We start from the raw sequence: 20,145 nt of genomic DNA, 5'->3' as shown, positions 1-20,145 counted from the left end.
GTGAACAAAGAAAAGAAAGAGAAGATGAAAAGGAAAATGAAACGGAGTCTGGAGTCGAAAGAGTGAAGCTGGGCTGAAGAATGAATATTGAGACAGCTGCAGGAACTTCTGCTTTATATCTTATTGCTGTCTGAAGCATACAAGGCACTGCTCATTATTGAATGGACTAAGACCAGCTGCTGAAGAACTGCGTGTCAGACCCAGGATTGACAGCTCCATAGTCCAAAGCTCTGCCAGCCACTGATTCTTTGTCCGAGTATCATTCTGAAACACATCGTTGTTGTGGTTCGCGCGCGCCAAAGCCTGCAACAGTGAGTTTGAGCCGCTGCTGGTGGTCGTCGAAGCGCCGTCGCGGGGACCCGACGACCCGCCCAATCGACTGGACGAGATCGCCCGAACTAGGCTCTCAGGCCCGATTTAGTCGCCGGGATCCAAGTTAAAGATAGATTCAATTAGACATGACCTATTCATAGATGGCCATAAGCTACCGTCTCTCCAAGTCTACTCGTACTCTCCGACAAACATACAGAGACACCCCCTGTTTTGTTTCAACACCAACCAATAATTAAACACCTATGTCCACCTGAAAGATTGCATGCGTGATCGTTGACATGACGCTGATCAAAAAGACAATGGGAGCAGAGATTCGTGGATACAAATGACAAAGGCTAATCGACCATGCAAGACCAAATGTGGGTAAATCAAAAAGTAAACTCAACCCAATGCAACACATTACCCAAAGGCACACCTCCTCATCTATTGTCAGGGAGGCTCCACGCCTCCTTCCATCACTCCTCTTCCCCCTGACCCAGTGGCAGTTGGTTTCTTGGCCGCGCTTCCAGGGGGAAGCGGCGGTTTGAACGTCCCCGCTGGAGCAGCTGGTGCGGCTGCAGCTGGCGCTTCATCGTCGTACTCAGGCCCCTGGTACTCATCGTCATGCTGTCCTCCCCCGCCAAGTGAAGAATGATCAGCCGATGCCCGGTCATACCCCTGGTCATAGGATGCATGATGGGCATTAGCATGCTTTGATGTATTTTTAGGCGCCTTCTTATGCTTGCGTCCCTTCATTTTAGCTTTTTCCAACAGCCGCTTCTTCTCCGCTAGCCGCTTGCGCTCTTTCCGGTCCTTGATCTCGTATTGACGGATGAGAGCCTCTGGTGGTCGCCCGAAAATGCTCTCATACTCGCAAAACTCACAGATCCAAATGTCTTCGAGAGTGGGCGGATGGTGGAGGTTTGCATATTGTTGCTGGATTTTTCGTTGACGCGCAGCCAACGCATATATGCTCCCGGGCGAACGCTTCTTCTTTCTCTCCACGTTGGCCGGTTCTACAGACCCAGCTGGGTGCTGTGGTTGTTGCTGTTGAGTGTTTGCGCTCGCCTGTGATGGCACAGTCGGGCTCGTCTGCGTTGCTTGTGTTGAAAACCGCGAATTTTGCCCTGTTGGCGGCTGGGTAACGGGTGGCCGATGTTGTGGGTATGACGTTTGTGCATGCATTGCCATGCCTTTGGAGGAGTCGGACTCGCACGTAAAGGTGAACTGCGTCCTCGTCGGGGTAGACTGCTGTTCGAGCATGCTACCTTGAGGTGAGCCCCGATATGGCGATGAGGAGAACGCCGAGGCGGCAGCATTCGCAATGGCTGCGGAGATGATACCATGATTCCGCGCAGACTCTCCTAGCGGACTGTTAGCAAAGAAGATCGGTAAGAGGTCTCGAATTCGGTTACCATTTGGCCCCGGCGAAGACAACGGCCCGTCCCGACGACCTGGAGTCCGACCTTGTGACCAAGTACCATGCCCGTGTACTGAAGATCGTCTCCCTTGCCGACCAAGTCGGCCCCTGCCGGAACCCGATATCCCATTGCCCACCGGAGATGCGGGGCTTCCAGTACCGTAAAACGTACTTACATGGCCCCCATCGCCAGATGATACCGAGGGGTTTTGAGCAGAGTTTGCTAATCCCATCGTAGCAAATTCGGGAGACAAAGAAGAGTGATGACTGCCCAAGTTACCGGGTGTTGGTATCTTGCGCTTTTTCTTGTTGTTAGTGTTCTCAAATGCGTCGTATCCGTCAGGGCCGGTCGGGGAGGACTTGGCCGGTTGCCCTTTCCCGTTGCTGGGAAGTGGTTGGTGTTGCGCGCCAGGAGGCGTAGGCGACAGGGACGACCCACGAAAACCCGCACTCCGTCGGACTACCACAGGTCCATCTTCGTCGCCGCTGTCCAAGTCAACGCCATTCTCATAAGGAATATTGTGGTCTCCGTCGGGACTCTGATCGCGACCATCGCCCTGTTGCACATATACTTTGGACTCGTTTGCTACATCCCCGTTGGACAACGCTCCGTAAAAGAGCTGCGTTGCCGGTGGAGCAGGAGGGTACAGGATTGAATCGGCGGCCTCGGAGGACAACCGGGACCGGAGTGGACGCTTGGGGAGGGGACGGATCAGTCTGTCGGGATAGACGGGCGACGGTGTATCTGGAGCCGAATTGAACATCCCATCTGCAGGAGGACAGTATCAGCAACTGAACGGCCATCAGACCCCCTCCGTTTGCTTCTCTCCTTCCATCTCAGCCTCTTAGGTCTGCCAACTAGCTCCGGGGGCGGTGTTTGATTGTCCAGCAGATCCAGAGACTACTGTTCAATGAGGTCACGAGAGAACATACTCAGCGTAGCAGTCATTATGCGAAACTATTGACTGTGTCGGCCTCTACAGCCACAGCCGAGTGAGGCCTTTTGTTGGTTCCGTCCGTCCAGTCTGGTAATATCCACAGTCTGTTTCCTCGACCTCTTCCTTGTAAGCCTTCGTTTAATCCTTCTCGGAGTTGCAAATGGCCTCCAGGGTTCGTCCCAATCGGTCACCCACTTCGAATATTATCTAAAGATGGGAAAATATGGTACTAAATCCGGATCGAGATAACGGAGCGGAGGGAAGACAGGGAGAAGACCTGAAAATAATCCTTCAAGTCAGCTTCTTAGTCATGTCCGTGTTTGTGCTTGCTGGCAGGTGGGAGGGCACAATTCGGGAAAAGGCCGACAACGCAGAAGCGAAGGGAAAGGAAAAAAGAAAAGCCAATAAACGACATGATTGAGAATCACACTTACAGATATTGAACATCCCCCAGCAGTAGTCCCCATGCAAACTTTTTTGATGGAGAGAATGACACCCGATCGGCACCTGACAAACGTAGCGGAAAGGAGAGGGACGAGACGAAACCGAGAAGTACACTAAGGGGGCCCTGCGTAGTGGGAGGCGGTGGAAGCGAACGCCGACGTGGGGTTTGCAATACTGTATGGAAGAAGTAAGTGGTGACTTTTGATCAGTAACGGCAGCAGAAGCCACCGAGTCAACTTCTAAAGAGCGAGTTTTTTATATTATGAATCTCGTGTTCAATTAAGCTGTGCTTTTTTTGTGCTTTAAAACGCATGTCACCAACTCTGAGATTCTTTTCTAGGAACTACAGACACCTCGGTGCCTGAGGCTATAGAACCACCAATATCATTCGAAAACAGGTCAAGAAAGTTGATATCGCATTTAGATACGATAGAAGCTCGCCGACTACAATGACTACGTTATATGATCTGCCCGCCGCGTTGTCCGTCCCTGGTTATCCCATGTACCCCTGCAAGGGCTGCGCGCTCCCTCCACTAATCGTCAGCGAACGGTCACTCGATCACGATGCTGGCATATCGGAAGCACACTGCAGCTCCTGAGGCTACTCGGACGATCTCCGTGAGTCGACCTGGCAGTGGTCCGTGTATACAATCTGAAACCCAAATGTACGACAGTCACGTTCCGTCCTATCCCACCTGCATCCCGATAGGTTCTCGCTTCCTCCTACTGTTTTATGCAATGTAGGTCATATCAACGCTATGGAAAGCTGCGTATGATTCTCGGTCTCAGTGTACACATCCGAACGTTGAAAGCAGTGTTGCTTTGATACACTTCTGGGATGGCGTCCCTCAAGTCGATCTCCCCAGTCGGGGGTGCAATGCGCCAGCCGAAGGGCATCACTGGGTTATGCTGCAGCAAATTTCGCAAGTCACGGAGACTGCCAGGCCAAAGTCCACTTCGTCTATCTCTTCGATCGGGATTGGCAGCTTAGTCCTTCAAGAGAGCCATCAGCGCTGCAGAAAGACGCACCGGCTACCTCCAGAGTCTCATGCAACGACCCATTGCAACCGTACGCGATATGGGGAAGTAAGTTCGGACTGTAAGGTCGTCTGTTGAGAAGTGGGAAGACAAGGAGGAGGGTTGTTACTAGTTCCTAGAATGCATCAGTGGGTAAGCGGGGTTTTCACGCCGGAATGAAAGAGCAAAGGCAATCACCACATGCGATCACAACCAAGTCGTCGCAGATTGCGGAAGAAACAGCGATCGAGCATTTTTCTCAAGACATTGGGATAAAATCAAGTGCATTCTCGGATGGAATCAGCAACGCAGAAGCTGGAAAGCAGAGGAGAAGAGAGAGCGGGGAAAGGGAATGCGGACCAATACTTGCTTCCCGCGCAGAAAAAGTGAGCGATTCCCGATCCGTGTCTCTGGCTCCGGCTCTGCTTTGCGTCCTCCCATATCAGTCTCCCTCGCTCTTTTTCCCTCCTCTCTTCTGCGTGTCCAACCCCTCCCTCAAATCCGACGATTACTATGTAGTCTCTGGCCATGGTTTGAGCTTCAACTCCGTCCTCTTGCTATTTCTTCCTCAATTGCCGCCATTCACCTTTGACTTTCTCTCCCCTGCGTCACCTTTTACCCTCTGTACGAGTCGCTGGAAACCTTCCAGCTCTCCAACCCTCTGCGACAGCTCGCCTACTGGCAGCTATTGCTACTATACGTCCCTTATCCGATTACATTGGCAGCTTCGAGATTTTTATTCGGCGTTGATGGTCTTTTATACCGACTCTGCCGCATTTTATTCTTATTCTCGCCGTCTTGAGCTGTCCCCTCCACAATGAGCCCCCGTCGCTCGTCTCGAGCCCGTACCTCGCAACCTTCGCCAGCAATTCAGCATACAAATTCATCGAGCTCCTCAAACTCCATGACACGAGAAAGAAGCACGAGGTCAAACCACAAGAACCCCTCCCCACGCTCCCAGTCGATCGACGATGCGGATAAACCCGAATTTCGCGAGACGCGGCAGCGCCAACGCGCCCGAGGCGATGACGAAATCGATCCTCTCTCCAAGCGTACCGATGGGGAGGACGATGATATAGACGATGAGGAGGAGGATGAAGAAGAGATTACGCGGTGTCTCTGTGGACAACAGGACTACCCCGGCCTTCCCTCCTCTCGGAGGGAGGCTCTCGGTCGCAATGGTGCGCGAGGCCTGATTAAAGATGAAAATCCCCTCAATATCTCCGCAGACTCGTCCGATTTGTTGTCAGATGAAATCGGCAGCATGTTCATTCAATGTGATTCCTGCAAAGTTTGGCAGCATGGTGGCTGTGTCGGGATCATGGATGAGGCGATGAGCCCCGACGAGTATTTTTGCGAAGAGTGCCGAAAGGATCTGCATAGTATTAGGAGCGAGATGAATGGGTGAGTTTGTCTTTCGTTTAGTTGTGCTTATTTGTCGATTTGCACTGGCACGTCAGCTCGTCGTTGAGCATGGGCATCACTGGAATAGGCGCCGACCCAAACTCTGCCTTGTGATTTCTTTTTCCCGAAGCCTTTCCAGTATCCCAACATGATACCCCTCATAAGCAGGACCCATTTGACGCTGGTGGAAATGGAACTCTTTCGCTTACGGTCACGCAGGCAATATTCCTCTCAGTATCTACCCGTCGCTCCTATCCCCTCCTCTGCGGTCACCTCACGAGATTCTTCGCGCGATAATGCCAAGCGGTCGAAGGAACAGAGATCGCGAAATTCGGATACTTTCCCGAATCCTAAGCGGCGATCCACCATGAACAGCCGGGACGCCGCATACGACGAAGAGGAACAGATACGACGGGCCATCGAAGAAAGCAAGGAGGACAATCAAGGCGATGGAGAAGAAGGCTCTCGGAGGTCCAAGAGAAGCCGGAGCGACAGTGAAGCGTATGTCATGCATCCATCAACTGCGAACTTTTTCTGACTTGTGGGGCTTCTAGTCACAGACAAAACGCAAAACGACCGCGAACTACCTCTCCGTCCCCGGATATTACCTCGAAACAGAGCAACCCAGCCTCTCCGGCTGTTTCAGACGATGAGTCGAAATCAAAACCACTTACAAACGGTAATAGGAAGCAAAGAGCCACGTCGCGTGGCCAGCGTGAAAAGGACACAAAGGAGCCAGAAGAACCGGAACCAGAGCCGGCAGAGGTTGCAGGCCGACGAAAAGGAAGGCCCGATAGACGGAAAGGTGAAGGTGCGTTAGAACAACTGATCCGTGTGTCGGGAAGTCGGCCAGCTAACAATCACCAGGAGCTGATTCAGATCATGAAATGGAATCACCGACGAAGCCGACTCCGATTGAGGCTGAAATCTCACACCCACCAAGTCCAGAACCCTCAGTACCTGCTCCCGACTCTGTACCCATACGTCCCTCTACACGCAAGTCCGGACGACCACCTGCAAGACGTGGCCGTGTAGGCCGGAATCAATACACTCGGGATCGAGATGTCAATGGCACGGGAACCGACTCGAACACAGGCAATTCCCCACGCCGCGGGCAGTCTCTTGAAACGGGCGGAGACTCACCAAGGATCGGCTCTGCTGGAACGCCGGTAAACGGCACCGATACGGGAAAGCCAAGTCGACCCCGCTACGTTCATCAACGGACGACGATGAACGAGATGAAGAGGCGTGTTGCAGCAATTCTTGAGTTCATATCAAGAATGCAGGTCGAAATGGCTGTCGCCGGTGAGAGTACGACACCCCCTGGTAACGGCGAACGCCCCAATGGAACGGGAAGCATCCTCCTTAGGGCAGTTGCCGAATTACAGGGAGGTGCTCTTTCAAACAGTGTCGATGGGGGATCCTCAGGCACTGCTGATGGTGGCGCAGGGTCCGCTGAACTGCCTACCGAAAAGGACTTCAAGGATTTGAGCAGCCTCGAAATGATGGACGTACTCACCCGCCATCTCCTCAAGTGGCAGCAAGAATACGGCAAGTTCGGAGAGAGATGACAAGAACCTAACCCATCACATCTTGCGCAATCTTTCTATCATCCTCAATCTTTATGCAACCCAACCTCCCTCCACATACTCCCGACTTATGTTTCATGCCAAGCTACCTACGATACCCCAACCCAACCTATACCGTCCATACAGATGTAAGACGGACATGTATAATAAACCACGGCCTTGCTGCTTTACTTCAGGAACAACAGTTACACTAAACGGAACATCGGAAGCGGCGTTTTCTTCTCTCTCCTTTCGAGACCGGCGCGGTTCTCTTGCTTCATTTCATTCTTGCTACATACATATATCTCTCATTCTCTTACTTGATTCTCCACATATGCCCTCACGTCTCTGTTTCTCCATTCCCAAAACATGATGTTTGGTCTGTCGAATCTCTTGGTTGCTTGCTTGCTTACTGGAGTCATTCCATCGTCCCTCCTCAAACTCTGGCGAACATTCCCATGCACGGCGTTGGCTGAAAGTGATCTTCTCTTGTTGGATACCTCGGGCTATATCACCTATCCATGACTCTTTTATTCGACACCCTCTACCATCTTGGCTTCTTACTTATTGCGGGCTTCTGCTGGAGGTTTAATGTCCTGGTCTTTGTTTCAAATGTTTTCAGGCGTCTTGTCAAGGAGTGGTGTGATTGATGTCTTTGGCGCCTATTACAGATTTGCTATCATAGTAAATGTATGGATAAATAAGTCTTTGCTCAATGAACTCGTGCTTGCCTCCTGAGTATTCGCTGTTGGGTATGTCTGTTGATAGGGAACGAGAGTTACTCCATACAAAGTGCTTGCTGCATGAGACAATCCATCAAGTAAACTTACGCAGGCTGCAGAAGCGTCAGGTAAGCGGGAGAAGTGCTGACACCTGTTAGAGATCTAAGAGAGAAAAGAAGGCGAGTAGGAAATCAAACAATCTACATTCCATTAAGATTGTTACATACAAGAAAAAGGCCCATGATACAAAAAGGTTCGTTCCAAACAGGCCATTCCCATCGTTGCATACAATTCCCACATACATGTCAGATACAAGCTTGCTTAGTAGGGTTATTTATTTGTCCAGTCATCAATGATCGTGCTCGTAGCGCAAGGAAATGAAACAAAAGAGAGAAAAAAAAAAAAGACAACATATCAGAAAAGGAGGATGACGTCAGATGATACGCCGCCGTCGCCAGTACAAAGTTGTCAAAAGTTTGGTTACTTACCCCTGGTCGTCGGGAAGACTAGTCCCGATTTGGAGGGGGAGTAAGAAAACCGCTTACAGGCGGGAGGCGTGGATCACCTTGAAGTCAACAACCAATTCACGGCCACCATCGTTAATGACCAGGGCGCGCACAGAGCCACGGCCCTCACGGAAGGCGTCGCGGATGCGCTGGTAGAGGCTGCCCTGGGGAACGACGGGGAGACCCTGCTTGACGTCGCCGCTCTCGGTCATGGCGACAATGCGGTTGTCATCACGGATGTCAAGGATGCGGTAGGTCTTGTAGACAGGGCCGAGCATGGTCTGGACAACAACCGAGGGGGAAGGGTTGGAGATGAAGCTGGACTCCTCGTGGAGCTCACGAGTGAAGAGGTCGACACCGAGGTAGCGGTGCTGGCCAGTCTGGGGAGAGACTGAGATGCGGATCACCTGGGAGGGACGACCCTGGAGGACCAGGATATCACCGATGCGGACAAAGTGGCAGGGGATCGGAACGGTCTCGGCGGAGGTGTTGGGGCCGCCACGGGGCTCGATGATGCGGACATCCTCACGGACACCCTCACGGAAACGAACTGGGCCGCGTTCGTCAGTGATAACTACATCTTCGCGATCGTGGTGATCATGGTGCTTGTGGTGGAAGGGGTGCGTGATGCGGTCCACAGCGCGTTCCACACCACGACGGAAGGAGTGGTAGTTACCGTCGTCGTCGTAGTAACCCATCTTGCGAGCTGGGGGATGATCAACTACGGTAGTAGTCTTCAGGATCTTAACGTTTGTGTTGGCGGGAGCAGGGGTAGGCTTAAGAGTCTCTACGCTAACCTGACGGCTGGTGTAAGAGTCTCCGCGGGGAACTTCGAGGGTAGGAGGCTGGTAGGTGCGCTCGTAAGAGGTATCGTAAGCACCTGAGCGGCTGTAGGAAACCTCGGCGGTGTGCTTCTGAGGGCCTTCGTAGGACTCTACAGGAGCTTGGGAGCGACGGTCGTAAGAGACTGCGACGTCGTAGGTAGGGTCGGTGCGACGGCGATAATCACGCTCGGTGATGTCAAGCTGAGTCTCAAGGGTCTTGTCGTAGGTCTGCTGCCTTTCCTGGTAGTAGTCCTGGTAGCGAGACGAGGTGGGTTGTTGTTCACGGTAGCTAAGGGTAAGATAAGATGTCAGATGGGGGGTCAATGGCTCAAGTCAAGGCAAGGTGAGGTGAGGTGAGGCAAGGTGAGCCAAGGGAAGGTCAGGTCAAGTAAAAGTAAACAAAAGACACGAGGGAAGCAAGACGCGGTGGCAGGGACAGAGGTGTGATTGGATTGTTTTTATTTGGGGCTGGGACAATTGGATTTGTTTTTGTTTTGGTGCCACGTAATTTAGCGGAGGGACTAGACAGCTCTAGCCTGCAGCCACTGCAGCCCATTGGGGAAGTCGAGATGTCCAACTGGAGGAGCGCGGGTGACACCGCTCCTTGGGCTCTCCACTTGGATGGTTTCATAGGCGCCCAAAAGCCGAGCAGGATTGTAAACACACGGAAAAAGAAAACATGCTGTGCACACATACCGTTCACGAGCTAGGTCGACCTCGGGATAGCGAGTTGACTGCACACGTTCGTCGGCGACAACGGTAAAACCTTCGTCACCTCCTCGGCGTTCTGAGCGACGTTCGAAGCGAAGATCGACTTCTTCCTTTCCGAAGACACGAGGGTCGGGGAGAGGAGCAGAGGTTCGAGTATCTTCCCGTTCGACGTGCGAAGTGCGATCGAGGTTGACTTCTCCCTCTACCCTTTCAGTAACAAGAGTAGTCTCAGGAACAGCGTCACTCCGGTACGACGACGGGAAGACACTGAAGGGGATGGGGACGCGGGCGTCAAAGTCCAGATTGGCTGTCCTTTGAGCGTCTTTTCTCGAATCTCTCCCGAACTGTTAAGAATAACAACTCGGAAGATGAGACAAGAAAAGACTTTTCACAGGGGAAGTCTTTCTCGTGAGAGTCGAGGGTGTAAGTACAAGATAGACCTGAGATAGATCTATGCTCGACTGCAATTGCGGAGAATTCCTGGGGAAGAGGAATGTAAGATAAGCTTAACAGCTGGAATGTGAGATGGGAATGTGAGGATGGAGAGTGAAGAAAGAGGAAGAAGGAGAGGAAGAAGAAACGAGGCGAGCGACGAGCAGCTTTAAGATATGCAGCGTCCACTGGGTGTTGTTGTTGACACGCGCTTTGTTTACCGCGCCTTGCCTGATTGGGCCAGCCTCTCTGTGCCTGCTGCTGCCGATATCTGGTTTGCACTCTCCTCATCCAGCGCCAGATGAGTTGATCTGAATCAATTGAACCTCCTCGGCATCAGCTGTTAGTACGAGTCTTGAATTACGCCCACATTCCATCCCATGCGCAGTCGACTACAACGGAACACCGTTTACCAGCATAGAAAACCCACCACTCCAGGCACCGCTGCAGCCAGATCAACATCCACTGCAATTGACACTACCAGCAAATCCCAAGCTGACCAGACAGGGCGCAAGAGTAAGAAAAGCAGCGAAACCCACACCTTATCACATGCAGCACCAGGATCACCGTTCGATCAAAAGCACCGCTCAGAAAAGCCGATTCCCCCAATCTCTGGCCTCTCTAGGTCGACAGCTCCCCAATCTCACTCCTCATCCCAGCCACATCACACCATCACCATGGCAACAGCCCGGGACGAATCGGGGGTTCTGCTGATGCGAAGCAGCGAATTTAGCGCTGACTCCGCTGAGCTTCAGCCGATCGACAGGCGATGGTCCAATCGCCCACCCACGGGCTGGTCGAGCCTTTCTGGCCTGTTCTGTCGTCAGCCCAACCACCCTCATTATCAATTACCCTAGGAAGACGACTCTGAAACTCGCCTCCCAATTGATGAGACTCATCAGATAGATTATAGCGTGAGCAGCTCGTGGATCTAGTTCTAAATGTGTGAGGCCCAACCTCGTGCGTGGTCCGTTACCATTGGCGATCCGTCCAGTTTCCTTCGCCCCACCTCCTCTTGCTTCAAGACTTTCGAGAGTTCAGCTTCGTTCGCGGCTCCACCGTGAGCAAGCTTGCCACTGAGTCCAGGGCAATCAGGGCCGAGCGCTAGGCTCCAGCTCCAGCAACCAGCTCGGTGCTGGCCAGCGCCAATGCCAGATGATCAATCCGTGAGAAAGCCCGCCAACCTCGCTGTTTCTCATTCACCTCTCCAATAATGCCTGTCATGACTCGCCCAGCCTTTCGCTTTATGGACCCCAGCCATGGGGTCCAGACTCAATGCGCTCTTTTCCAAGCGCCGGAGTCCTGACAACCGAGACCAGGTTGATGTGGCTGGCTGTCGGCTCGGTTGCCGTGTGGGTGGTGGAGCCTCGATCCAGCGATCGGGGTGGAGGTAGATTCCGTCCCGAGGTTGTTGCGCTGCCAACATCCAGAGTGAAATCTCCCCAGGTCCCCGAGGGGTCAAGTTCATCAACAGACAACAAAGATCGCAAGTGCGAATTACAGTTTGTCGAAAATGTACTCCATAATCTGTATCTACGGAGTACCCCAGGTTTGTTCAATTCAGAGGAGATCAATTCTATGCCAAACTCCAATTTCATATCATTAGTAATAGGACGCCCAGACTCGTTCTCTATATCATTCCAACTCCCCAAAGCTCTTTTCAGATGTTATAGCCAAACATATTCACTAGAAAAGAGCAAAATGGTAAATGATTAAGCCAGTGAAGTTCCAAGAGTTCATTTCGTATATGACATAAGCCAACCGGGGCAGAGTATTGCCCGTCAAGCGAGGGTATCAGAATGCTCATCAGAAAATATAAAAAGAAAGAGAAGTCACAGTATTAATCAGCACTATCCTTGCTGTCGCAGACAGCAACTGGCTTCTAGTAAAGTGCAACAGATATTAAAACCGTATTGGGGGAATAAAAGGACAGGAAAATGAAGGGTAAGAGGCGTTGTATGCCCCTCCAAAAAAAAAAAAAAAAAAAAAAAAAAAAAAAAGTAAAAAAAAAAGCCTCATAAATCAAGTCAGATCATTAAATATCTCGGAATAAGACACATGCACTTATCCGCGCATCTTGAATGCATTGCGCAGTCGCTGGAATCGTTTCTTGCGTCCAGATCCTTCAATCACCACGTCGGAGGCGCGGTGACCGTTGACCGCGGATTGATCCTCGTTGGGAGCAAACTGGAGGTTGTTGGAGTTGACCTTGTTGCCATTCACAGAAGCTCCGTCTGATGTCGCAGGTCGCTGGACTTGCTGTATTGTGGAAGGCGTCGGAGTTGATCCAATGCCGGAGTCGATAGGCTCGCCTTGCGCCGAGCCGAGAGGCCAGGCATCACCAGCGGGTTTGCGGGGAGACTTCTTCAGGAGCCTAGACGGGCTTGCAGGGTTTGCAGTGATAGTAGCCTTGTAGGAATCGTTTCCTTCGAAGCCTTGGACCGGCGACTGGGGGTGCTCTGAAATCGCCCCATTGGCGGCGAGACCAGGTGGCTGAAGTTTTCCACGCTGCACAGGGGACTTCGATTTCCGCATGCTCAAGCGATTGAGCAGTGTGGGTTTGCGGGAAGAGCCAGTAGAGCCACGGTTAAGTAATTCGTCCAGTTCCTGCTCCGTCATGCCACGCGATCTAGCTAGTGCAGCCAGCGCAACTTTTTCCTCGTGAGCGGGTTCGGCCCGTTGCGCTCGGCGTGCAGGAGTTCGTGGGGCAGATGACGGTCGGCTTTCGCCTTCGGAGCTGTCTTCCAGCTCAGTAGAGTCCCCATCATGGGCGCCCTTCCGGCGCGGGATACCACGGACAGGGCGCATGTCATTGTCGCTCATACTCCGCGTAGGACGATGTCTTATCAACCGGTTTTGAACACCACCATCCGAGTCCGAATCAGAGTCTTCGAACCGTGACCGGAATGGCGTACCAGAGCCTCTCATACCCTTTCCTTTTTGCGACTTGCCTGAAGAGAATAAGGATGGCTTGTCCTTTCGTGGACCGCTACCGCGCAGAGTGGTACGCATAGTTCCTGCTCCTAGTCCAGAAGGGAGTGGGCGAGACTCGACAGGAGAGGCAGAAGCTCTCATTGGAGAGGCGGGGACTGAACTGCTCGTTTGACTTCCTCGCAGGGTTCGTCTCATCCCAATTCCTCCTCGGCTAGGTCGGCGAACCCGGGTGAAACTACTCGAGGAGTCACTGCCATTTGAGAGCGTGCGTTGAGGCATGTACGCATTAGGTCCGTTGCCATTGACTTCACCATTTGGTCCATCAATCTCTTTGCGCGTGGATGGCGCCGAGGATGAAGGACGTTTCATGTCCTGGTCTCGAGGTTTGGGCGCACTATATGTATTTGTCTCGGGTTGTTGATAGCGTTTATCACCTTCCTTGAAGTCGTCCTCGTCTTGTACATGGGAAATAGTGTACACTTCAACTGGCATCATTGACGAGCGCGGTAGCTCTCCATGGGATACGGTCCGCTCTGATTCTGGTTGCGCAAGAGGTTCAGCGACCGAAAGCGGCTCGATCAATTCAGGAGAGCCGGAAGTTGATCGTCTCGAATCCTCTAACGCAGCAGATTCCACATGAGCGATCTGGCAGGTCGCTGGAAATTCATCACCAGCTTGATCGGCTTGGTGGCCTTCATCTTTTGGGCTAGTGGTTAATTCAGGCTTTGCAGCGGCCGAGTGTTCGGGTGCCGACTCGCGGTCGAGAATAGCATTGATCGATGCAAATCCATCACCATCATACCCCTCTTCCGCGTCACTATACACACTATCACTCGAGTCATCATCACTCTCTCCAAAAGACTTTGGCTTTCCCTTCTTCTGACGATCAGCTTTCGAGTCCACTTCCTCAGGTGGCTGGGGATATTCAGCTGCTTCATCATACTCCTCGAGACTCTGCCTGCCTTTTTCCAGCTCAGGGGTGGCAGGTTGAAGCGTGATATCTGGCGTCTCCAAAGTCTGTTCCGGTTCAAGGGGAAGGTTCTGTTCAGACGGCACCTCCTGCAAAGGTGACAGCGGGGTCTTGTGAAAATAAGCGGGTTCAGAATTGGACTCGCCAACCGAAATATTTTCCTCATGAGCTTCCGCTACATCCTTTGCAGCAATGTGCGTCGTGGCGGGCAATGCATTGTCAATCGGCACCTGCTTCTGCACGTTCTCTGGGGCGGTAGGAGAGATTATGCTGCCAATGGCATGGTCATTTGAGAAGCCTACAGGGTGGTCTTCATCCGACGACGTCGATTCGTCATCATCCAGGTCTTGCGGTAGTGGTTCAGGTTTTGCGCCATCCCTGCCAGCTCGGATACTACCAAAAGATGGGAGAGCTGCACGTGGTTTCAGGATTCCATCGAATTCATCCACATCTGCAGAGCGCTTCGGGGAGGATTTCCGTTTGTGCAGATTGAACCAGCTACTTTTCGGTTTGGATTTTCCAGGAGGCGATTCAGGAATGGGGTCCTCTGGAGGCGTAGGCGGATCTGCCGCCACTCCGACCACTTCGGCCTCGTCATCGAAGCTGACCTTGACGGACTTCTTTCGAATAATCCTTGAGCCGTCGTCAGATGCCACGGATGTCGCATCCGAGAGCTCGCTAAGGGGAGGGCCAGGGCGCAATATGCCATGAATTCTGCCATCGGGTGAAAGCGAGCTATTGCGTTTCAGTGCAGACTTGGCCGGAGAAACCGACCGTGGGGGTGGTTGGTGCAACTGCTCCCCAGGCAAGCTCATCACTGCTAATTGAGAAGGGAAACGAGCCGATCTTCCAGGGCTAGCGGACTGGCGGAGGCTGGCGGGCGGGGACCCTCCGTCCAATTCCACCGCAAGATGCGGCTGTGGTGGACTCACTGGCGGCGTCTTTAGTTGCTCCTTTGACTTTTCTACTACCGGCGGCGTTTGCGGCCTCGGAAGTTGTGCGGGAGCCGCCGCGGCCTTCAACTCCTTTGGAGGCTCCGGCTGTTGACGTGCCTTCGGCTGGCGTTCCTCTGTGACTGCGGATGGTTTCTTTACCAAAGGACGCATACTGGTATCCACTGATGCAGGGCTCCGGCTCGGAGACCGCTCCACGGCCACCGCTTGTTCACGTTGGCGTGTTGGGCGAGATGCTACTGGGGGAGTATTCGGTTCGTCATGGCGGTGCACAATAGCCGCTTGGGCCGCTAGAAGAGCAGTTCCTGCGGTGCGCTGGTTTCTCCCAGGACTGCCAGGACTCCCAGGGCTTGCAGGGCTTGCAGGACTTGCAGGACTTGCAGGACCAGTTCCATGAGTCTGTTGTCGGACTGCCTTGCCAGGTTCGGCGAGGGTTCGCTTGTTATGAGAAGCTTCCTCAGAAGTGGATCGCCCATTCCTCCCCCCAGCAATAACCTCCTCTCGTCGATCGGGAAATCCAGACGGTATCGTCGGGGAGTTGGCTCGAGAATTCATGGGATAAGAGAAATTTATCGAATTCCTGCTTTCCGACCTCTGGTGCTCCGGTGATGTTTTGCGGGCTCCTGGCGTGGGACTGTCGGATAGTCTCTCCAGCGGTTTGATCTCACTCGCCTGCTCTTCCGCGGCTTGTGTTCGTGAGTTTGAGGACCAAACATTCGGCCCTAGGCTGACAGAGCGCCGACTTTGATTGTTCCGCCCCGTAAATTCTGTTGGGATGGCAGGAAGCGGCGGCGCGACAGCTGGAGCCCCCGGAGTTCCATAGCTCGAGGTTGGCCGACCAGGCGACTGATCCCGAAACGTCCGGGCACTCATCGAGCCCGAACTATTAACCCGTCGCAGGCCATTTCGACTTGACGGTCGGAGAATCGGAGACCCACTCGTCGCGGGTTGTGAAGAGATCGACGATTTGCGCTGAAGCATGCGCTTGGTCTGGACATTTTCGACGGGCGTCGGAGTTGGCGTCAAAGTGCGGAGAGCGGCAGCGGCAGCGGCGGAGGAAAGGTTATTGGACGAGGGCTGCGACTGGAGAAAGGCTCGAGTAGCGGCGGATTGTGCGGATTGCGATGAGGAAGTCGAGAGGTTTGGCTGGGTAATGGTCAGTAAGCGATTTGTCAAGACCAATTGATCGAATGTCATAGGGACATTGAGATAACGGAAGGTAGGCACAAAGGACAAGTAGGAAGACGAACCCGATGTTGCGAGGCGCTCCTCTTTCTGCGGAACATGGCTCTGCAAGCAGGCCTGCCTTGAGGCTGGCACAGGAGGGTGTCGAAGAAGGCGAGTTGCAGCAATTGAATTTCTCGGTGGACAGAAAGGTCAACCGGTACCTAAAGAAGGGATTGGCGCTAAAGGCGGAGAGCAAGCTCTTAGCTGGCAACGAGCGAACGCAAAAGCGAGTGCGAGACTCGAGGGAGAAAGAAGGGAGAAGGCAAGGGCGTAAGCGATGGAGGTCGGGGAGAGGCGACGATGAGGAGGATGATAAAGAAAAGGGAAGAAAGAAGCAAATAAACACCAGCAAAGAGAAGAAGAGAAAATGTAATCATACAAGAACCAAGAAGCGACGAAAGGACGATCGATGACGATGATTTCATGGTCAGTGGGAACCAGCGACGAAAGGAAAATCGGCCCGCTGGAGCAACTTTGTTGTGGTGAGCCTGTCAGATGCGTGTGAGCCACTGCAACTGCGTCATTCTGGCCCAAGCAGGAAACTCACAGCCACAGAACCCCGAACGATCGTCGCTTGATCAAAACAACTTTCCCCTTCAGCCAGCTCCTGTGCCTGGAAATCTGCAATCTCAGATCGTGCAGTTCCCCTCTCATTCAACTCAAACTGGTGCCTTGCTGGAGCGGTGCCAATATCGCCGAGCTTGGCCTTTCCATCGTCGAATCCGAGTGCACAATTCGCAATATATCTTTTACACGGCCCAGCCCTACGGTTCTCCAACTTCTGCTGTGTCTCCAACTTTCCGTGAAGTTTCCTAGAGAATTCCTTCGTGGTCAATTAATTAATCACTTCTTTTACCTCAATGAACTGATGAAATTATCCAGGCCTCTCAGCTCAAAACCCCGTCCTACCTATAAAACAATGCCTTGCCCCGTTCAACACACTCCTGGCAAGGCCTTTTCAATCTGGTCTCCATCAGCATCTCTTCCCCAGCAAAACGTAAATCCGATGCCATGACCCCTTGTTCCAGCTCCTCAGAGTACCTAGCAAGTCCTCGTGGCATAGGCGAAGCACCGAGTAACGACCTCACAGCCTTTCCAACATCTTGCAACGCTCGATCTAAAAACCTATCGCAACTCCCAGGGGCAAGTATATAACAGGCCTTCCAGAGTAACATGCACAACAATCCCATCTATTAGTTCTCCTACGTATCCGGTCCTCTTGGAATACCCCATATGACACCACCTGGTTGGGAACCCTAGAACTCAATCTTTCTCGGTACCGGCAACCTTGACACTCCCCGAGTTCTAAAGGAAACTTCGCGGCCCTCCGGGCCTTTCCAGACAAGATCAGAGCAAATCTAATCTTTCAGCCAACTGAGTACCCGAGAGACGCGCGTCCGCCCTTGTCTCTTCCTTCCAATGGTGCCGGGAGACTCTAATTCAACGACCCTCCAGCGAGGACCGCATCCATGGATGTCAAGAGCAAGATCATCAACGCTATATATGTCCCAAAGACGACCAGAAACCCTATACTACTGCCGCTCAGGACCCGGAACAGGATCATATTCTCGTATGTGTAGCAAACTTCATGCGGGAAGCGTTCCCTATTCCGAGCTGTTGTCGCTGTATGAGCCTCTCTGGTGCTCTGCAGAGGACTGTAGATGTATTCCTGCAACCGGGTAGACTGTCACAAGAGCCGTAGCTAGTAGTTGCGGTTTCGTGGTAGTTAGACTGCTGTAGGTTGTAATGGTGAGCATGGAGTGGTAGGACTTTGCGCCATATCCCTAGACAATTTAAAGATATTTGACAGTCGACAGTTATTTGACTAGCTGCGGTATCGAGACGCAGGATGATGTATACACCATCAACTACCCGCTAAGTAGTATGTACTGGAGATAGGTAGACAGGAGCCCAGGTGCCTTCCTCCGCACTAAACCCCAACGGCCCACAAAAAGACCCATAGTGAGATTGGTTACGGGTGGCTTTTGACCCGAGTCCTTTATCTTGACTCTCTCACTGGATCCACGCATACACCGGAGCCTGCAAGAGAAGCAACCCATAGCAAACATTTGGTATAGGAACCATCTAACCAGACACTGCCACGAAGCATCACGATGTCTTCAGCAGCATTCGAAACTGCAACCCATATCCACACGACAGGACAACAGAATTTTGCAGTAGTAATTATCATTAATATCAGATTCAGCGAGCAAGCGCATAGATAAGGTATCCGGCATGCAGGTATATACAAATCGTGGCATAAAGTCCGGAGGTCAACTTTCATCTCATCTCCCCAACGCCGAGTATAGAGGATTGAGAATAGAAGGAAGAGAGGGGAAACGGGGAAAGGAAACTGGGGGGTTCATTCTGATCATTCGTCGCAACTTGTCACTATCTGGCCGACCAGTCGGGATAGTGGGGTATGTAACGTCATGTAGTGGCTATTGGAGAGAAATAGAGAGGTAGGGAGAGGAAGAAAAGGGTGGATGGAACCGAGCATTTACGCCATCAGCATCCCGTACGCGATAGCTAGTAACGCTGGTAACAATGTCGTGATGAAGGAGGGCAGTGTGATGATCTCAAAGCCGGCGCTGTCTAATGATGATGTGGTGAAGACGGTCTCGAAGGAGATATGGCTGGAGTTGAAGCAATTCGTGTCGTTGACTTCGGCGACGTCTTCGGGTTCGGCAAAGGTAATGTCTGCACACTGTACGACTTCTGATTAAACCCAGTTCCAGCCAGCTGAATTGAAACCGGAGGTAGCTTACATTGTACAAAGCGGCACCGTGTTGAGCAAGCTCGATGACCTGGATCGTCGCATTGTCCCCAACCTTTACATCAACGTTGGCAGGTAGCGGGACTTGCGGAAGACAGATTGTGCCAGGGTAAGGATCGTTATCTGGACCGACGATTTCAAACGGTGTGATCATGGGATGGCTCATGTTCGGGGGCTCCGTGCCCAGACCCAGGTTGAAGAACATCATCGCTCGAGCGTGGCCGGGGAACCAGCCTGGTTGAAGGGCGATTGCGCCGCCACGGATTGGCCACTTCGTTCGGTTCGTGGACAAAGGCATGCCGCCGCCTTGATAGGGCATATTAGCATATAGAGAGCTATACTCAGGACTCGGAGTCAAGACGTACAAGGGTAGATCCATTGCATGCCATAGGGGTAAACCAAAGTCTCGTTGTCGCTATCATATGCCACGCCAAGACCTCCCACTTCACCAACTTCACCAGTGGTGTGGAGATTGTTGCCTCTGTAGCCGGGGTAGACGATAACTGTGTGCGCGGACACCAACCCCATGCACAGCAAGGCACCAGCAATCCATTGCGGCGAGGACGCTGAGATTTTCATCTTTGCGGCGTGTTCTCCTTGTATGTGACCGAAGAAGAGCAGAAGAAGAAGCCGGGGAAATCCTTCACAGCCGTCGAGAGGAAGCTCAATAGCAGAATGATCAAATCAAAGTCTCGTCAAACGCATCAGTCGCTTCGGACACTCTGAATCATTCTCGAAACGAGACAAAAATAAGCTTCTTCTCGCGACCCTCGAGAAAAAGAACAAGTCAGACAGAGCAAGTCTCAGACACAAAGAAAAGGCGTGGCCACGCCCTTTTGAGGCGAGACAAGCCCGGGGGCCCCATCGCCTGATTCTGCAGTTGGCCCTTCACCTCCAAGCGGAGCGGGGACTAGCCAAAGGGCCGTGGACGAGTGAGAGGGCATATCACGATGTGACAGCGCCTGCAGGCGTTGACAGGGGGTCTTT

The 20,145-nt window shown here is 52.6% G+C and overlaps 8 protein-coding genes across 8 annotated transcripts; 4 read left to right on the top strand and 4 right to left on the bottom strand.

Moving 5' to 3' along the window:
* Nucleotides 1-290: 290 nt before the first annotated feature.
* BJX68DRAFT_60565 (uncharacterized protein) lies at nucleotides 291-2,694 on the bottom strand. The gene is made up of 2 exons (XM_071049483.1): nucleotides 1,728-2,694; nucleotides 291-1,676 (listed from the first exon to the last, which is right to left on the bottom strand). Exons 1-2 carry the CDS (start codon nucleotides 2,494-2,496, stop codon nucleotides 763-765), a joined length of 1,683 nt encoding a protein of 560 aa, XP_070900169.1. The 5' UTR covers nucleotides 2,497-2,694; the 3' UTR covers nucleotides 291-762.
* On the top strand, nucleotides 2,666-3,178 carry BJX68DRAFT_234905 (uncharacterized protein; the record flags this gene model as incomplete). The annotated part of the gene is made up of 1 exon (XM_071039812.1): nucleotides 2,666-3,178. A coding segment is annotated over exon 1 (194 nt), but the record flags the coding sequence as incomplete, so codon positions are not given.
* A 1,627-nt stretch (nucleotides 3,179-4,805) lies between these two features.
* Nucleotides 4,806-7,289, top strand: BJX68DRAFT_60506 (putative transcriptional regulator (Cti6)). Its single transcript, XM_071049482.1, has 4 exons — nucleotides 4,806-5,535; nucleotides 5,755-6,036; nucleotides 6,090-6,340; nucleotides 6,403-7,289. The coding sequence occupies exons 1-4, from the start codon at nucleotides 4,949-4,951 to the stop codon at nucleotides 7,104-7,106; spliced, it is 1,824 nt and encodes a 607-aa protein (XP_070900167.1). The 5' UTR covers nucleotides 4,806-4,948; the 3' UTR covers nucleotides 7,107-7,289.
* Nucleotides 7,290-8,366: 1,077 nt separating this feature from the next.
* Nucleotides 8,367-11,140, bottom strand: hexA (putative Woronin body protein HexA; the record flags this gene model as incomplete). Its single annotated transcript, XM_071045302.1, has 3 exons — nucleotides 8,367-9,444; nucleotides 9,852-10,173; nucleotides 10,969-11,140. The coding sequence occupies 3 exons, from the start codon at nucleotides 11,138-11,140 to the stop codon at nucleotides 8,367-8,369; spliced, it is 1,572 nt and encodes a 523-aa protein (XP_070900166.1).
* A 118-nt stretch (nucleotides 11,141-11,258) lies between these two features.
* On the top strand, nucleotides 11,259-12,263 carry BJX68DRAFT_234893 (uncharacterized protein; the record flags this gene model as incomplete). Its single annotated transcript, XM_071039811.1, has 1 exon — nucleotides 11,259-12,263. A coding segment is annotated over exon 1 (437 nt), but the record flags the coding sequence as incomplete, so codon positions are not given.
* A 47-nt stretch (nucleotides 12,264-12,310) lies between these two features.
* BJX68DRAFT_60403 (uncharacterized protein) lies at nucleotides 12,311-16,883 on the bottom strand. The gene is made up of 2 exons (XM_071049480.1): nucleotides 16,406-16,883; nucleotides 12,311-16,301 (listed from the first exon to the last, which is right to left on the bottom strand). The coding sequence occupies exons 1-2, from the start codon at nucleotides 16,439-16,441 to the stop codon at nucleotides 12,363-12,365; spliced, it is 3,975 nt and encodes a 1,324-aa protein (XP_070900164.1). The 5' UTR covers nucleotides 16,442-16,883; the 3' UTR covers nucleotides 12,311-12,362.
* Nucleotides 16,573-17,592, top strand: BJX68DRAFT_60406 (uncharacterized protein). The gene is made up of 3 exons (XM_071049481.1): nucleotides 16,573-16,883; nucleotides 16,938-17,212; nucleotides 17,265-17,592. The coding sequence occupies exons 1-3, from the start codon at nucleotides 16,792-16,794 to the stop codon at nucleotides 17,381-17,383; spliced, it is 486 nt and encodes a 161-aa protein (XP_070900163.1). The 5' UTR covers nucleotides 16,573-16,791; the 3' UTR covers nucleotides 17,384-17,592.
* A 609-nt stretch (nucleotides 17,593-18,201) lies between these two features.
* On the bottom strand, nucleotides 18,202-19,932 carry BJX68DRAFT_234890 (copper acquisition factor BIM1-like domain-containing protein). The gene is made up of 3 exons (XM_071039810.1): nucleotides 19,524-19,932; nucleotides 19,151-19,464; nucleotides 18,202-19,089 (listed from the first exon to the last, which is right to left on the bottom strand). Exons 1-3 carry the CDS (start codon nucleotides 19,735-19,737, stop codon nucleotides 18,883-18,885), a joined length of 735 nt encoding a protein of 244 aa, XP_070900162.1. The 5' UTR covers nucleotides 19,738-19,932; the 3' UTR covers nucleotides 18,202-18,882.
* Between the last annotated feature and the right edge of the window lie 213 nt (nucleotides 19,933-20,145).

Source organism: Aspergillus pseudodeflectus, assembly GCF_044049435.1.
Source record: "Aspergillus pseudodeflectus strain CBS 756.74 chromosome Unknown BJX68scaffold_16, whole genome shotgun sequence".
NCBI classification, from domain to species: domain Eukaryota; kingdom Fungi; phylum Ascomycota; class Eurotiomycetes; order Eurotiales; family Aspergillaceae; genus Aspergillus; species Aspergillus pseudodeflectus.
This window is presented reverse-complemented; position numbering and strand designations above follow the sequence as displayed.

Coding starts and splice junctions, on each gene's coding strand:
- BJX68DRAFT_60565 (XM_071049483.1), bottom strand. CDS start 2,496: ATGTTCAATTCGGCTCCAGATACACCGTCGCCCGTCTATCCCGACAGA. Junction 1,677..1,727: donor GTCTTCGCCGGGGCCAAATG/GTAACCGAATTC, acceptor ACAGTCCGCTAG/GAGAGTCTGCGCGGAATCAT.
- BJX68DRAFT_60403 (XM_071049480.1), bottom strand. CDS start 16,441: ATGTTCCGCAGAAAGAGGAGCGCCTCGCAACATCGG. Junction 16,302..16,405: donor GGAGCGCCTCGCAACATCGG/GTTCGTCTTCCT, acceptor ACCATTACCCAG/CCAAACCTCTCGACTTCCTC.
- BJX68DRAFT_234890 (XM_071039810.1), bottom strand. CDS start 19,737: ATGAAAATCTCAGCGTCCTCGCCGCAATGGATTGCTGGTGCCTTGCTG. Junction 19,465..19,523: donor CATGCAATGGATCTACCCTT/GTACGTCTTGAC, acceptor TGCCCTATCAAG/GCGGCGGCATGCCTTTGTCC. Junction 19,090..19,150: donor ACGGTGCCGCTTTGTACAAT/GTAAGCTACCTC, acceptor GAAGTCGTACAG/TGTGCAGACATTACCTTTGC.
- BJX68DRAFT_60506 (XM_071049482.1), top strand. CDS start 4,949: ATGAGCCCCCGTCGCTCGTCTCGAGCCCGTACCTCGCAACCTTCGCCA. Junction 6,037..6,089: donor AGCCGGAGCGACAGTGAAGC/GTATGTCATGCA, acceptor TGGGGCTTCTAG/TCACAGACAAAACGCAAAAC. Junction 6,341..6,402: donor AAGGCCCGATAGACGGAAAG/GTGAAGGTGCGT, acceptor AACAATCACCAG/GAGCTGATTCAGATCATGAA.
- BJX68DRAFT_60406 (XM_071049481.1), top strand. CDS start 16,792: ATGACGATGATTTCATGGTCAGTGGGAACCAGCGACGAAAGGAAAATC. Junction 16,884..16,937: donor GGTGAGCCTGTCAGATGCGT/GTGAGCCACTGC, acceptor TCACAGCCACAG/AACCCCGAACGATCGTCGCT. Junction 17,213..17,264: donor TCCTAGAGAATTCCTTCGTG/GTCAATTAATTA, acceptor GAAATTATCCAG/GCCTCTCAGCTCAAAACCCC.